We start from the raw sequence: 15,293 nt of genomic DNA on the forward strand, positions 1-15,293 counted from the left end.
CCTCTAAAAAGGGCAAAAATCACAGGGTCTTGTCCAATCGAAATGAATCCACTAGTGTTGGTAGTTGATTATAAATAATGCCCCTCCTAAGAGGAGGACGTTGGCTCAATGAAACAAATATACATTGCAAATAGCACATTTCATAGTAAGAGAATGACATGATAGTTGTTCTCAAGAGAATATTGTCGTGCTCGTTTGGGTGGCACGGTGGTAGTCGGATGATGATGATGGTCATAAGGATCGTAGTCGATAGGAGGAGGTTGGAAGGACCATAATCAAGAGACGGTGGTCCGAGGGCCTATAATTAGCGAGAGACGGATGTCAAAAGAATCGTAGTCAGGTGACGGTGGTCGAAGGGATCATAGTCAAAAGACGATGGTTGGAAGGATTGTATTCAGGAGACTGTGAACGAAGGGATCGTAGTCGACGGGTGATGGAGGCCGGAAGGATCGTAATCAACAGTGATAGTGATCAGAAGGATTGCAGTCAAGCAATAGTGGTCAGGGGGACCGTAGTTGGCAGGCGACGGAGGTCGGAAGAACCATAGTCGGCAGGCGATGGTGGTTAGATGGACCATTGTTGGGCGACGGTGATCAGACTAACCGTAGTTGATGTGTGAAAACTCTTAATTTTTTTTAATTGTCCAAGAATAGCCAATAATTATTTCAAGAATCGTTATAAGTCCAAATTATAAATGGTCTTCGCCTGAATATTTATAGTGTGATGCTTTAATTACCCTTTTTTTTTTGCACTCGTAAAATTTCTTAAGAAATCGACACATTTGTATAAGTGGGATTTTTGGGACCAATAGGTGTTCGTTTTATAAACTTATTTCATCTTAGTGTTTTAAACATGCTTATCTAATTTATGAATATTTTTAGTAATTTTTGGATTATCGAATTTGAAGATATAAGAATTTAGATGAATTTTAAATTAAAATTAAACAATTTTTATTATAAAATTATTTTCACTAATGAAAAAAAAAATTCCTTTAAAAGCCATTTTGCCTTTTGATTTTCGTTAGCATAGAGCTTGGGGTGGAAATTAGAGGAAAAAGAGATGAGAGAGAAATTTACAACTCGAATTTGTGAGACTTCAAGCCTTTTTCCTCTGTCAGCCCAATTGGGAACTTGTTTGTCTCAAGGCAAGTCATACTATGCACATCTCTATTTTCAAAAATACACAATTTTAGCAAAATTTTTATTAACATTTTATTTTTGTTAGCTAAAAACGCAGATAACTTTGCACTGGTAAAATTTTTTGGTATTCTTTTTGATACGTCGTCCAAAAACTTATCTTAATCCGGCGCGAATCTCGATGCAAAATCAAGTAGGAAACTTCAAAATTTAATTCGGAGACCACCCGAACTCCAATTTCAGCAAACTTACAGTCGAACTGAGCGTCTCGGAAATGCGAACCCAACGACACCAAATTCAACTCGATCTAAGCCCAAATAGGCCCGAATCATGGACCCGAAGCTCTGTTGGAAGGTTCAAACCGCAAATTGAGATACCAAACGGTCTTCGATTTTAACGAGCTTATACTCAAATCGAACGGCTCAACGAGACGAATCCAACGAGCCCAAGATCGTCGAATTCCGACATCTCTAAGGCCTCCAAATGCCTTACGATCAGTCCATGATCAAGGGATTCAATATCAGCCGTCCATTCAAACACTCCCATTTTGCCCTTGATCATCCACATATTTACAAGCCATGCAACTCTAAAAAAACTATAAATAGGCCCTCATTCTTCACATGGAAGGAGGGGAGGAGGAGGGAGAAGAAGAGAAGAAAGGGAGGAATTTGGGAGCTCTCTTGCCATCGACCACCACCCGAGTTCCTGCCGACCACCACCGGGGTTCCTGCCGGCCACCACCGGAGTACCTGCCGACCACCACCGGGGTTCCTGCCGACCACCACCAGAATTCCTGCCGACCATCGCCGAGTTCCTGCCGACCACTGCCGGACTTCCGCCAGTCTGCCGACCACCGCCAGACTTCCACCAGTTCGCCGATCGCCACCGGACTTCCACCCATCCTCCGACCGCCGCCGGACTTCTACCAGTTCACCGACTACCGCCGGACATCCGCCGGCCGACCATCGTCGGACTTTCATAGTTTGACGTCCACCATCAGAATTCTGCCAGTCTGCCGAACACCGTAGGACTTCCGCTAGTCCGCCAACTACAGTCCTCCCAACTACTGTCATCCAATTACGGTCCTTCTGATCTCCGTCATTTGCAGACTATGGTCCTTCGGCCCTTCGTCGTTTGTCGACTACATTCCTCGCCGACTATGGTCGTCCCGACCTTCGTCGCCTGCTAACTATGGTCCCCTCAACCTTCTTCGCCCGCCGACTACGGTCCTCCCGACCTTCGTCGCCTGCCGACTATGATCCTTCTGACCTCCATTGTCTACCAACAACTGTCCTTCCGACCTCCGTCACCCGGTGACTACGATCCTCCCGACCTCCGTCGCAATACAACTGTCCTTCTGACTTATGTCGCTCATAGATTACGATTCTTCCGACCTCCATCACCCGCCGAATATGGTTCTTCCGATCTACATTGCTCATCGACTATGGTTTTGCCACCTCAAACAAACATATCAAACATTGATTCTTCCAACTTCCACCACGCAATGCATTTTATATGATGTATTTTTTTTACTTCGAGCCAAGACCTTCCTTCTAAGGATGGGCCTCATTTGTAATCAATTTCAAGTACTAGTGGATTCATTCAAATTGGGCCAGGCCTCGTGGTTTTTCCCCCTTAATTAGGGGTTTCCACGTAAAAATTCTGGTGTCTCTTATGAACTCTACACCCTCATCTCTTCATCTGCTTGTGTTCTGGATATTCGTACAAAGCTAAGGCATTAATTTTTATATTTCTCTACCGCTGCGAATTTTCCAGGACGCAACACTTTTGTTTTGAATTTTTACAGTCATGGCTAGTTTATTAGTCAGTTCTGTAGCTCAACATATAGCCATGTATTGTATGGTAGATATAAATTTTGATGAAATAAAAGAAACATGGTGGATGAGTTTATTTTCAGTATTTGTATGTTTTAGTAGCTATGTAGTTTATTTCAATGAATATTCGCAAAAAATCTGAAATAATTCAAAAACTAGATATTGAGATTTGCATGTCATAACTCAATATGATAAGACCTATCATGATCGAGTTGGGTTGTGACATGATGGGTGACAGTGGAGGAAGGCTCATTAACAACTTTTAAATGGTGGTCTGATGGTTGGGGGAAGATTTAACAGTGGTGACCTGGTGGCACGGATTTGTCAGCGGTAGTGTCTGAGTGAAGCTTTAAGATTATTTAAGCTTATAACACTTTTCTTCTTTTGTGTTAGGAAATTGATAGAGTTATAAGGGGCCAGAATTCTTTGAGATTCTATCTAAGATAATGACATATGATATGTTATGATGCTATAAGTATAAAAATGAAGTCATAAGGAGCTAGAATCCTTTGAGATTATGTCCGGATACGAGAAATATCATATGAATGCTCTATGATATAAATTTTAATTTATTTATTTATTTAGTATTGTTATTTAAATCATAAAATAACTGATATTTATTTATTATATCTCTCAATCTAATGATTTATTTAAATTGCACTGCTTTTAAATATTCAGCAAAATATTTAATGATAAAAGAATATTTGAAATTTTAGATTGCTTTATATGGCCTGTTGATTAGTTATAGTTCACTGTGATTTTGCTTCTAATTTTCGGGATCTGGAAAAGGGAAAATCTCTCTCTCTCTCTCTCTCTCTCTCTCTCTCTCTCTCTCTCTCTCCTCCCTCATATGAAGATTGAGAGACAATTTATAATTTTTAGGGAGTGACATCCTCAATATATATGGAGAAGATTTGAGGTAGATTTGGAGTATTCTATCAGATGGCTCATAATGATTCCCTTGATCATATAATATTTATCAAACATTTAAGTTCCTTAATGATGTCAGAATTCAACGATCTTTGGCTTGTTGGATTTGTCTCGTGGAGCTGCTTGATTCGACTAGATATAATCATGTCATATTTAGATATTGTTTGGTCATCCAATTAACACTTTAAAACTTTCAAAAGTGTTTGGTTTTTTTTTTATTTGCTCTCATATGGGCTCAAGTTGAATCAAATTTGGTGTTATTAGCTTCATCTTCTTGAGATGTTCAATTTGACTATAAGCTTACTGAAATTAGAGTTTGGATGATACCGAATTTAGCTTCAAAAGTTTTCTATTAAGATTAGCATTGAGATACGCGCCCGTTCCAGACGATTTTTTAGTGACATGTCAAAGCTAAAATGAACTTTATCAAAATAGAAAGATTTAAAAATCTTCAAAAATTTATTTGTTGGGATTTAAGTTAAATTTTGACAAAAATCAGAATTAAATTTACTAATTTAAGATCATATTTATACAGTTGTTCATCAATAAAATATGGTTTTGATAATTACTCACATAAAATATATCTTAGGATGATAAATTAAGCTACCTAATGAATTTAGTTAGGGGTTGATTAACATAATTGCATTTTGACCATTTTGGATCTACATATTTCTCGGAATGAAATATAAAATAATATCATCTAATTATATCCCTAATAATATCTAATTCTCGTAATTCTTAATTATCAACCTAATATATAACTCTTTCTTTATAATAAATAATTTCTAAAATATTCCATTTATAATACATATAGATAATTTCTTTCAAATCATAGTTAGAATTTTAATAAACTAACTTCTACATTTATAGTGTCACTAATTATCCATCTTAATTTAAAACAAATATAATTCAAATTTACTCCAAATTTTAAAAACTATTGAATTGGAATTAACTAAATAAGGATTATTATATATTTATTTTCATTCTATTTTCTTCTTTGCAAAAAACTTTCACTTATAGCTATCTAATCTATAGGAGTTTTACCCAAAACTTTCATTTAATGAGTTGAGTGATCAAATATAGTGATTAATTATAGTTTTATAATATAGGAATAAAATTAAAAACAACCTTAAATATGAACTATCTTAAATAATCATTAAATTGTTCATTTAAAATAATTTGAACTAATGCACTCAAAGCATAAAACATCATTTTACTGATCAAATTCTTTTACACTATATTTGTTATAGTATGTAAATTTTAATACGTTACAATACTATATAAGAGCATCTCCAATCGAAAAACTCAATTTTCATTCCAAAATACAATAACTCGTCTCCAACCGAACTCTATTTCATAACATTTTAAAAGAATATTCTAAATATATTCTTTCTCCAACTAAAAAACTGGTGTAAAAATGACATTTGTGAACAGTGTGATGTCAATATTGACGTCGCATTGTTCACGTCGCAAGAAGAACACAGGTTTTCACATTCGGATGCAGCAGCTTGCAAATGACAAATGTTGGTTTAACATCGGTTGGAGATGGTCTAATGCTTGTACTAATTATGAAATAATAATTTCCATTTTCAAAATTTTTTCCAATTTTGTTATATTTTTACATGGATGACTTCCCATGCCAATTATATGGGACTAAGATTTCATTTGGGATGACTTTCTTACTGCTTCTAAAAGTAGTTTTTTATATAAAATTAAAAATTTTTGTGCTTAAAAATTGCTTGAAAAAGCATTAAGAAATCAGTTCAAAATGAAGCCTAATAGTTTAAAAATAAGAAATTTAACATAAAGTCCGTCTTCGTTATAAAAATTAATGAGAAATTAAAAATAATAAATAAAATTAAATATAATAACGAATATTCAGTTATGAATGCGGAAAGCAATAGAAAAATTTCGATTATTCGCATGAGAGTTTTTGATCAATAAAAGAGTTTGATAAGCTCAGGTCAGTATGTTCGACAAATCCTATTTGTTAAACTACGGACGAAACGACGCCAAAAAAGTTTAAATAATCCGCGTGTGGGCCCGGCTTTCCGCTTCTATCCACACGGCTACGAGACCGGGCCGTCAAAGAAAATGAGCCCGCCATTTCCGACCCGTTCGAGGCTAGCGCTTATAAGCGTCATCATGCTGCTAGCGAGCGTTTCATCCTTCACTCACTCCGTCGCTCGCGTTCGCTCCGCCTCGCAAATCCCTCGCTTATCTGCCGAAACCCTTTCCAAATCCTTCTCCTGCCCCCTCTGGTCCTCATCCTTTACCTTCTGCCTTCACCGACCGCTCAAGTCCACCACTTCTCTTGTCGCTCGTGGTTTCTGCGCCGTCCCTTCGTCAACGATGGCTTCTTCGGCTGCGGAGAGCTTCGACTCGAACCCGCTTCTTAGCGACTTCGATTTCCCGCCTTTCGACGTTGTCGAGGCGAAGCACGTCCAACCAGGAATCCGGGAGCTGTTGAGGAGACTCGTAAGATATTTTGTTTTTTGGGTTGAGGGATAGGGTTTTAGTTGGTTTGTTTGATTTGATTGGTGGTGCAGGAGGGCGATCTGGTGGAACTGGAGAGGAGTGTGGAGCCCACATGGCCCAAGCTGGTGGAGCCGCTGGAGAGGATTGTGGATAGGCTGCAGGTTGTGTGGGGGATCGTGAATCATCTTAAGGCGGTGAAGGATTCGTCGGAGCTTCGATCTGCTATTGACGCTGTGCAGGTTCGGCTTGTAGTTGTTTGGTTGTACGATATTAGAATGGGAGACCTGAAATCATTTTGAAGGTTTAATCTTATGGAAACTTTACTTTTGATTTGCATCCTTTTCGTCTCGGCTGAAAATTTATAAAAAGCTTGTTTTCACCTCATTTTTAAATTCTTTCATTGTTGATGACATAGAAGGTTTGGATTCAGTAACTTCAAAACATATATTGTGGAATCTTGTTTATTTTGTGTTCCACACTTCCACTCCTAGCAATTGATGTGCATGTACTATACCGTCGTGTCATCCCTTTCACTTTTGGTAAAGAAAGACAACCCTAGATAATTTTGCGTGTAATTTTTTTATTTATCCCATCACGATGATTCTAGTGCCGGTTCTCTAAACCTTATTGTTGTTATCTTTGCTAAGGCGACATTGGTAGCTTCAATTAATATTTATTCATTTTTGGTAGTTAAATTTTAGGTTTGCGATGCTGTTAAACAGTTGACATTGAGTGATTTGTGCTTGCTGTTGTTTTGGGAATAGTGATGTTGATGAACAAGGTGAATGTAGAGATTTAAGACCGGTCTTATGGAAATTTTGAAGAAGTATATTTGATAAATACAATTGTAAGAGGCTTTTAAAGGATGAGATGCTATGGGCATTTAAATTGAGGGTTTAGGTATTCAAAATCATATTACTGTCCAAAGATTTCATATTATGGTTTGATAAAAATATTATATTGAGCTCTCTGGATGAAAATATAAGCAAACTATAAACCTAATCATGTGCAACATTGGAATGATTAAAATAATTGTTAAAGACTGATCAAAATAGTTGGATTTGTGTGAAATAGTTGCTATTAGGAAGTGTGAGCCAAATGAGGGCCAAAGATGATGCACTGGTGATCAAATTTTTTTTCAATTAAAAAAAAAAAAAAAGCTTATGAGGGTCAACTACTTGGTATTTTTATACTTAAATAATTTTCAAGTATTCCATGTGGTACTAAAACCAAATCTCATGTGCTTTAGCATTCTCCGACTCACGTGAGTTCTCTTCACATCTACCATCACTCTCTCTCAAATAAAAGTATCATTAAGTATGATGCACGAAGAACCTAGTCAACTAGGTGGATCCCTTGTGAGTCAGATACCCGAGTTTTGGTCAACCACGATGGAAAGTTGAAGACTTGTGGGAGCCATAACTTGCATAAATTAGTTGATCCTAATCAAATCACTTGCTCTAGTACGACTTGTTGGGAGTGCGAACTCAAAGGGACCTATGTTGGGACAGATACACCAATTGTATATTTTGTTTTTAATCCAAAGCTTAAGCATATGGGTGAATGCCAATCTTGTGAATGTTCTACCCTAAGGGTGAGTGCCAACCATGTGGAATTTTTACGCGTATGTTTAACTAAACATAAATCTCACTTGTTTAATAGCTTCTATTACTTCATTACTTAATGTGAGTTTTTTCTTTGCTTATTCTTTGCTCATTGATTGATAGTGTTCAAACTGACGTCAGTCTCTCCTTTTCTTTTTGTTTTATTATAAACAGCCTGATAAGGTCAAGTTTCAACTCAGATTAGGACAAAGTAAACCTATATATAACGCATTTAAGGCGATTCAAGATTCAGCATCATGGTCATCTCTTTCTGCTGCTCATAAACGAATTGTAGAAGGTAGATATCTTGTCTCCTACTATTTTGTGATTATACTTTGTGATGTATGAACATGTATATGATAAAAACTAACATTGACTGTGTTGCGTTTGTACCTTGTGCTATAGTCGATATTAATCTTTAAATGACAAAATTCTTTTGCTAAAAACTAGCTTTTTCTTGAACTAAGAGTTTCTGGATTTCCTTGATGTCACTTCTCTAATTTCACATATCCAATATATATTTTTTTCTTATCAATGAAGTATTTTGATTTCATTTTTCTGTGACTAGCATTTTTTTTTTCATATCACTTCAGAAGTTTTGTTGTTTTATAACAAGTGAGGCTAAATTTCTATAAAACCTTTAATTATGCGATGCATTGATAGTGGCAGAAAGGGCAGGAAAGTAATAGGTTTTAGGAGTAATTTTGATGGTTATTAGGCTGTAGGAAGGCTGGACAACAGTAAATTGGAATGAAAACTATGAAACGGCAATGCTAATTATTAAAGATGATTAAATTTTATCTTGAGACGATTTCAATTTCATCAAACACCTACCAGATCACATAGGGAAGGATGATATCTCATCAATCATGTGGGTGTGGTGCATGATTGTTGGCCAACAACTTGCAGGTGCATGATTGTTGGCCATAAATTCACACTCTTTTTTATCAACTAGTCTAAAAGTGGATACACAAGCTAAAGGGGAGTAATATCACCCAAGAATTACTTAACAACACTTATACTTTTTGGATAATAACTAATGAGTTAAAAAACTTAGACGACTCAAATGCCCTTAACAATTAAAAAATTACTAAACATTTTTAGAAGCTTTTTAGGTTTAATCTAATCTTACATTGAGTGGGATGTAGTTTACGACAATGAATGTCACGGGATTTATCAACTCTTCCCAGGGAAAAAAGAACTCAACTTTGGATAGTTGAGCCATGGCACTCCTTGAGAAGACTTGGAGACAAATGAATTAGCTGTTTATGTACTCATATATCATGTGATGACGGATCGTGTGATGAACTAGATATCTGTGAATGCTGAATGACCCAAAAGTAGACTTATTGATCGATCTCTCTTTATATGACAATTGATGGAAAAACTAGGCTGACCACTCATGCAATTGAAGGACACTTCAGTTGAAGTGTCACTTACTGGTAATGTCGGTGGATCAAACATGCTTTGACAAAGCCAAATGTATGGCTGCCAAATGACAAATAAACATATAAGCATTAGGATTAATATTTGTAAAAGTCATTTGAGGTTTAGAAGTTTTGATTAGTAGCAAGTTTTAAAATTGTGCAGGTGGGTTTTTAGATGCTTTTCATTTGTTAGGCTAGACATAAGCCTCAAAGTATTTTGAGGCACAAGCCTTACAATAAAAAAATTACGCAAGGTCAAATTGCGAATAATAATTGACATATTAGCATCCTTACCTATTAATATAATAAAAGATAATATAGAAACATTCTGAAATAGTGAGAGGTAATAAATTGCAAAAAGTATAAGAAACAGATCATGCAAAATAGAAGTCTAATACAAACATCAAAGTAACATGAGATATCAAATGAGTAAGGGTTAAAGGACTATAACATAACAATTCAAAATATAAAAATTTAACACAATAAGTTTATCTCTTTCTACTTTTATTACCTATCATCCAACTAAGGATATAATAACTAATCAGAAGTCCTTAGCACTCTCATCGTTTAGGGGTCTTCATTAGAGTTATCATCAGAATGAATAACTTTCTCCCTTCGCCTTTTCTTCAATGTATTGATGTTCTCTGAATTTTCCTCCTCTTCCTTGATCTCAATCATATTCTTTGTTAATCAATAATCATTGATAAGTACTTAAGAATATAAATTAAAATTTTAAAACGACTTCCAATACCTAAATTTTTTTTTTTCTATTCGTCTTCTTTTTATTTCATGTTGATTTGTGTTAGACATATTTATCTTGTGTTGGACAAGAATTTGGATATTTTTTTTATGATTCAGATGGTGTGACTTCCTTATCATCATGTTAAAATTATTCATTGTCTAGTGACACATCATTGCAAAATAAGGGTTATTGTCATGCTTTAGTGACTTTTTCTTCAAATTTAATACTTCAATATCTTGTTATACAGGAATTATAATAAGGAGTTAATTTTTAAAGTAGTTAGAATATTTCTCTTTTTTTTTGGGATGAACTTGACTATATGTACTTTAGTTTTGCTCACATCCTATTGTCAAACATGTCAGTCTCAATATTGTAATGGTAAATCATTGTGTAGCTTTGAAATACTATCACCAAATTGGATCTACCATTTAACTAAATTGTTACGCGTAGAACTGGACCGGTCCCAGCTGGACCGGTCCGGTTCTACACCCGGCGGTCCAAAGCCGGGCGGAACCCGCCGATCGCAGAAACCGCGGACGAAGGAGCGGGCTAGGCGGCTTTTGAGCGTTTCGTTGGAGGGAATTTTTGAATGAAGAGGGTGTTTATGTAATTTGTATCTTTCCTTTTGCTTTAATTAGAGAGTTAAGAGAGAATTAGGGATTATCTTGAATTTGAATTGTTTTGAGATCTAGGTTTTGGTGTCTTGGGCTCTTGGCTTCGCCGGAGATCTTTTGGAGAGTTTTTCCTTCCTCTCGAATTGAAGGAAAGTTGTATCTTGCAAGTGCTTTTCATCCGTTATCGAAATAAAAGTGTTTGCATCGTTTTCCTACGCTTTCCTCTCAGATTTTTCTTGTATTTTGGCTGTTTTTTCTGCTGTGGACAGCAGTTTTCCTTTGGATCCTCTTGGTTTTGGTGTGAAACACTTGGAAATCCAAGTGTTTCCTATCAAATTGGTATCAGAGCGTCGATTCGGGACCACCGGCGGCTGAAATCCTGAAATTTCAGCAAGATCTTCGTCTCCGGAAGAAGATTTTTGTGGATCCGATAGAAGAAAAATGGCCGGAAAGAAGGTGGAAGTATTAGAAGGCGAGTTCGGTCAACTGAAAACAGATCTGGAGGGAAAGTTCCTGGAAATCTCCACCAACAATGATAGGTTGGAAGGGAGGTTCGCGGCTATGGAAGAAATGATGAAGAAACTACTGGAGATGAAAACCAATCAGGGTACATCGGAAGTGAGAGAGACTACTGACGGCCATGGCGTAGGAGGAAATCCAAACCCAATTCGGGGGAGGAATTGGCATAAGCTTGTGTTTACCGCTCTTTATGTTTTATTTCATTGTTTAACTCACCATAAAGCTTAGTTAACTTGCTCTTAATCATCAAGCGTACAAAATACTAATCTAAATCATATTTTCATATATGTTATGCATCAATTGCAATTTGAAGTTTTGACATAATTGTATTTTGTTCTGAGTTATGAGAAGGCTAACCTTATAAAGAATTTGTAAGTGTACTCTGTTTTCTTGAAAGCGAAGATTTTGAATGGAGATGAATTATAGGAGAGTTTTATGCGTTTAAATGTCTTTCATGGGCAAAGAAGCAATCGTATCAGCAACATCTCTGGTAAAATGCCATCTACTACTTAGAATTTGTGAATTTGTGTGGATGGTTGTGAGTAATGACCTCTTCCTTCATATGAAATGAGCAGATTACATTTATGTTCCGTACATTTTAATGTTCTATGCTATTTTTGCATGACCACAGTTTTCTTGACTGACATGGTAAATCACCCTTTGCTGCTGATTGGCAATGCATTGGCAATGCATCATAATCATTTGTACTCCAGCGACAGCATTTATCAAAACATTGAAAACCTTAATTGTGAAATATGGACAATCACAAGGTTCACAATCTTTCATCCTGCAGGGCAAGTCAAGGAAGCTGTTCTAAATGGTGTTGCTCTTGAAGATGAACAACGGGAGAAATTCAATGAAATTGAGCAGGTGCATCTTGATGTCCTTTTTTTGGCTGATTTTTATTCTGCTGGACACTATCATTCCTTAAGTAAGCTGTTTCTGATTTTTGTTACCCAAATCAACGTGAAGCAGCTTAATTCCGGAATAGAGAGGCTATGGAAGAATTTTGAGAGAACTAAAAATCTGGAATAGAAACAGAAAAGACAGCCAGAATACATAAAAACCATCACCTTGAATTGATTTCCTGGATACAAAAATCAGTGGAGGCTAAAATGAAACGTTACTTTATTCTCTTCACCACCTCAAAATGAGGTCGGCCATCCTATTTATATAATCTGAAACAAAGATAAAAGAAAGACTACAACTTAAACAAAAAATAGCTGAATCAAACTGTTTGAGTCGTCCAAACAAATAGCAGGTTCAGCTTATGGCTGAATCCAACCAACAATAACAGCCTTTATTCCACAACGTGTGGTCGGCTACATGAATTTTTTTTTTCATTGTCCTATTAAGAGTCAAATTCTCATTTAAACTTAATAAAAAAAGGTGATGAAAAACAAAATCAAACCTATTTTTACTCGTGCATAAAATCCAACATGCTGTGGGCAAGAGGGAAGTAAGTTCAAAAGAGGGTTAATTGAGTCACAAAAGGGATGTGGTGCTGGAGATGGTGCCTTAATTTTTCTTAACACGGTTTTATATTTTGCTCTTTATTTTAATGTCATTTAAAAAGCCCCTCTACCTTTCTTATGATAAAGTTTCAAGAGAAGTGCTTTAGAGAGTTCTAGAAAAGAAATGACTTAATAATGTTTATATTCTAGTCATTAAGGATATGCATAGTGGAGCTTTTACTTGTGTTCAAACACAAGGTAGTTTGACCATGTTTTTTCTATTTTTATTGGTTTACAACAAGGATCAACTTTAAGCCATATCTTTTTGCTTTAGTCATGAATTTTCTTACTTGACATTTTCAAGAGGATGTACCTTGGTTTATGCTTTTTGTTGATGATATTCTTGTTGTTGTTAAGACTAAAGAGGGAATTGATGAAAAAAACTTGAATTATGGAGGTTAACTTGAGAATCTAAAGATTTTTTTTTTTAAGTAGATCTAGAACTGATCACATGGAATGTAATTTTAGTAGTAATAGATCTAGTGGCGTGATTGTGACATTGGTTGATCAAGTCATTTGAAAGATTTCTCATTTTAAGTCTGTTGTTCAAAATGGTTGTGAAATAGATGGAATAGTATTAGTAGAATTCATGTTGGATGGTTGAAATGAAGAAATGCATTGGCTTGTTGTGTTATAGAAAGTACATTATGGTGGTGAGTCCTACAGTGTTTTATGATGCAGAATGTTGGCCATTAAAAGAGAAACATAAAATTAAGTTAAATGTTGCTGAGATGAGGATGCTTAGGTGAATGAGTGGCTTTACATTGAGATAGTTTGTGAGATGAGTATGTGCATGAAAAGGTTGGAATAGCTATAGTGGAAGATAAGATTAGAAAGAGTTGCCTTAAATGATTTGGTCACATAAGACATCGGCCTTCCGATGACCCGATTAGGCGAGTAGATGTATTATATTTAGTCTCTGCTAAGAAGGTAGAGATAAACCTATAAAGATTTGGTTAGAAAGTGTTGTACATGATATTTTTTTTTAATTAGATTTAAATGAGAAATTGACTCAATAGGATAGAATGGTGAAAAAAGATTCATGTAGTCGACCCCACATAGCAGATAAAGACTTGTTGCTGTTGTTATTATTTTTGTTATACGATATTCTATTTTGAAGAAAAATATGAAGTTCTGAATTATTCAATGATGGTATATTTTGTAACCTTAACCTGAATTTGTGGTTGCCATTCCATTTTATGTGACCCCAAGTGCAGATAATATGAATCTCATTCTCTGAAGGCATCTTTTAAACAAGATATGAATTTTAGTTAGTGTTTGAGCTAAATGTTTTCATTAGAAATCATTTATTTGTAATTTTCAGAAAATATTATCAAAGGTATCACATGAACTTGCAGGAACTTGAGAAGTTATCTCAAAAATTTAATGAAAATGTTTTGGACGCTACCAAGAAGTTCGAAAAGTTAATCACAGATAAAAAGGAACTTGAAGGGTTGCCTGCTACAGCTCTTGGTCTATTTGCACAGACAGCCATATCCAAGGTATCGCTTATTAGATTTTGCACAAAAAACCTTAATGTCTGACATGTTACCAATTTTTTGGTATGCACTATTTGTGGATATAATCATCCTAATTGATGGGATATTGTCTGATGATGGTTATGATGCCACATCAGGGTCATGAAAATGCTTCTGAAGAAAGTGGACCTTGGATTATAACATTAGATTATCCAAGCTTTTCTGCTGTAATGCAACATGCTCAAATCCGAACATTGCGTGAAGAAGTATATCGTTCTTATATTGCTCGTGCATCTGATGGAGATTTGGATAATACTCCGATTATTGATCAAATTTTGAAGCTAAGGTCGGAGAAAGCTAAGCTACTTGGATATAATAACTTTGCTGAGGTAAGCTGTTCTTGTCTTTTTAGTTTTAGTCACTGTTAAGGTGGTTTTGTTTAATCTTAGGTAAATTTAATATTTGCTTGAATAGTTTCTCTCAGACTGGTTTACTTGGTGTTCCTCCTATATGTTGCAAAATTTTTTTAAGTGGTTTTCATGAAGAGTTGATTTGCTATGCTCATTTAGGCTAAACTGGATCTGTATGTGCCAACTCGCTGATTTTGTTGTAATCAGTTTGAGAGAGAAATTTGAGCCGAGCTAACACTTTTGCAGGAGTTTGCATTTACTTGGTATAATATATGAAATTGATTCAGCTTTTAGACCCCTTAGAACGGCAGCATAGTTTCTGTTCAAGTTAATATGTTTTTTTGTCCGAACAAATTAGAACTTGAGTATTATTTTTTTTTTCTTTTGTTTTTCTTCAAGGTAAGCATGTCAATGAAGATGGCTACAGTTCAATCAGCAGAAAATCTCATTGAAAAGCTGCGAAATGCATCTTGGGATCCTGCAGTTCAAGGTAAATGGCATATACCTCATAATATCCCAGAGTATGATGACTGTAGTTTGCGAGAAGAAAGATACGTACTTTTTAGATTGCCCAAAATGTGTTAACTTGATGAATCTTGCTCGACT

The 15,293-nt window shown here is 35.7% G+C and overlaps 1 protein-coding gene across 1 annotated transcript in view; it reads left to right on the forward strand.

Moving 5' to 3' along the window:
• Positions 1–5,998: 5,998 nt before the first annotated feature.
• LOC110103892 (probable cytosolic oligopeptidase A) overlaps positions 5,999–15,293 on the forward strand; it is a 48,621-nt gene continuing 39,326 nt past the window's right edge. The window contains exons 1-7 of the mRNA XM_020832771.2: positions 5,999–6,379; positions 6,451–6,618; positions 8,158–8,281; positions 12,079–12,155; positions 14,158–14,301; positions 14,436–14,666; positions 15,087–15,177. Coding sequence (XP_020688430.2) covers positions 6,047–6,379; positions 6,451–6,618; positions 8,158–8,281; positions 12,079–12,155; positions 14,158–14,301; positions 14,436–14,666; positions 15,087–15,177 — 1,168 coding nt within the window. The 5' untranslated portion in view covers positions 5,999–6,046. The remainder of the gene's footprint in view (positions 6,380–6,450; positions 6,619–8,157; positions 8,282–12,078; positions 12,156–14,157; positions 14,302–14,435; positions 14,667–15,086; positions 15,178–15,293) is intronic.

The sequence above is a fragment of the Dendrobium catenatum genome, unplaced genomic scaffold, assembly GCF_001605985.2.
Source record: "Dendrobium catenatum unplaced genomic scaffold, ASM160598v2 fragScaff_scaffold_30, whole genome shotgun sequence".
Lineage (NCBI taxonomy): Eukaryota > Viridiplantae > Streptophyta > Magnoliopsida > Asparagales > Orchidaceae > Dendrobium > Dendrobium catenatum.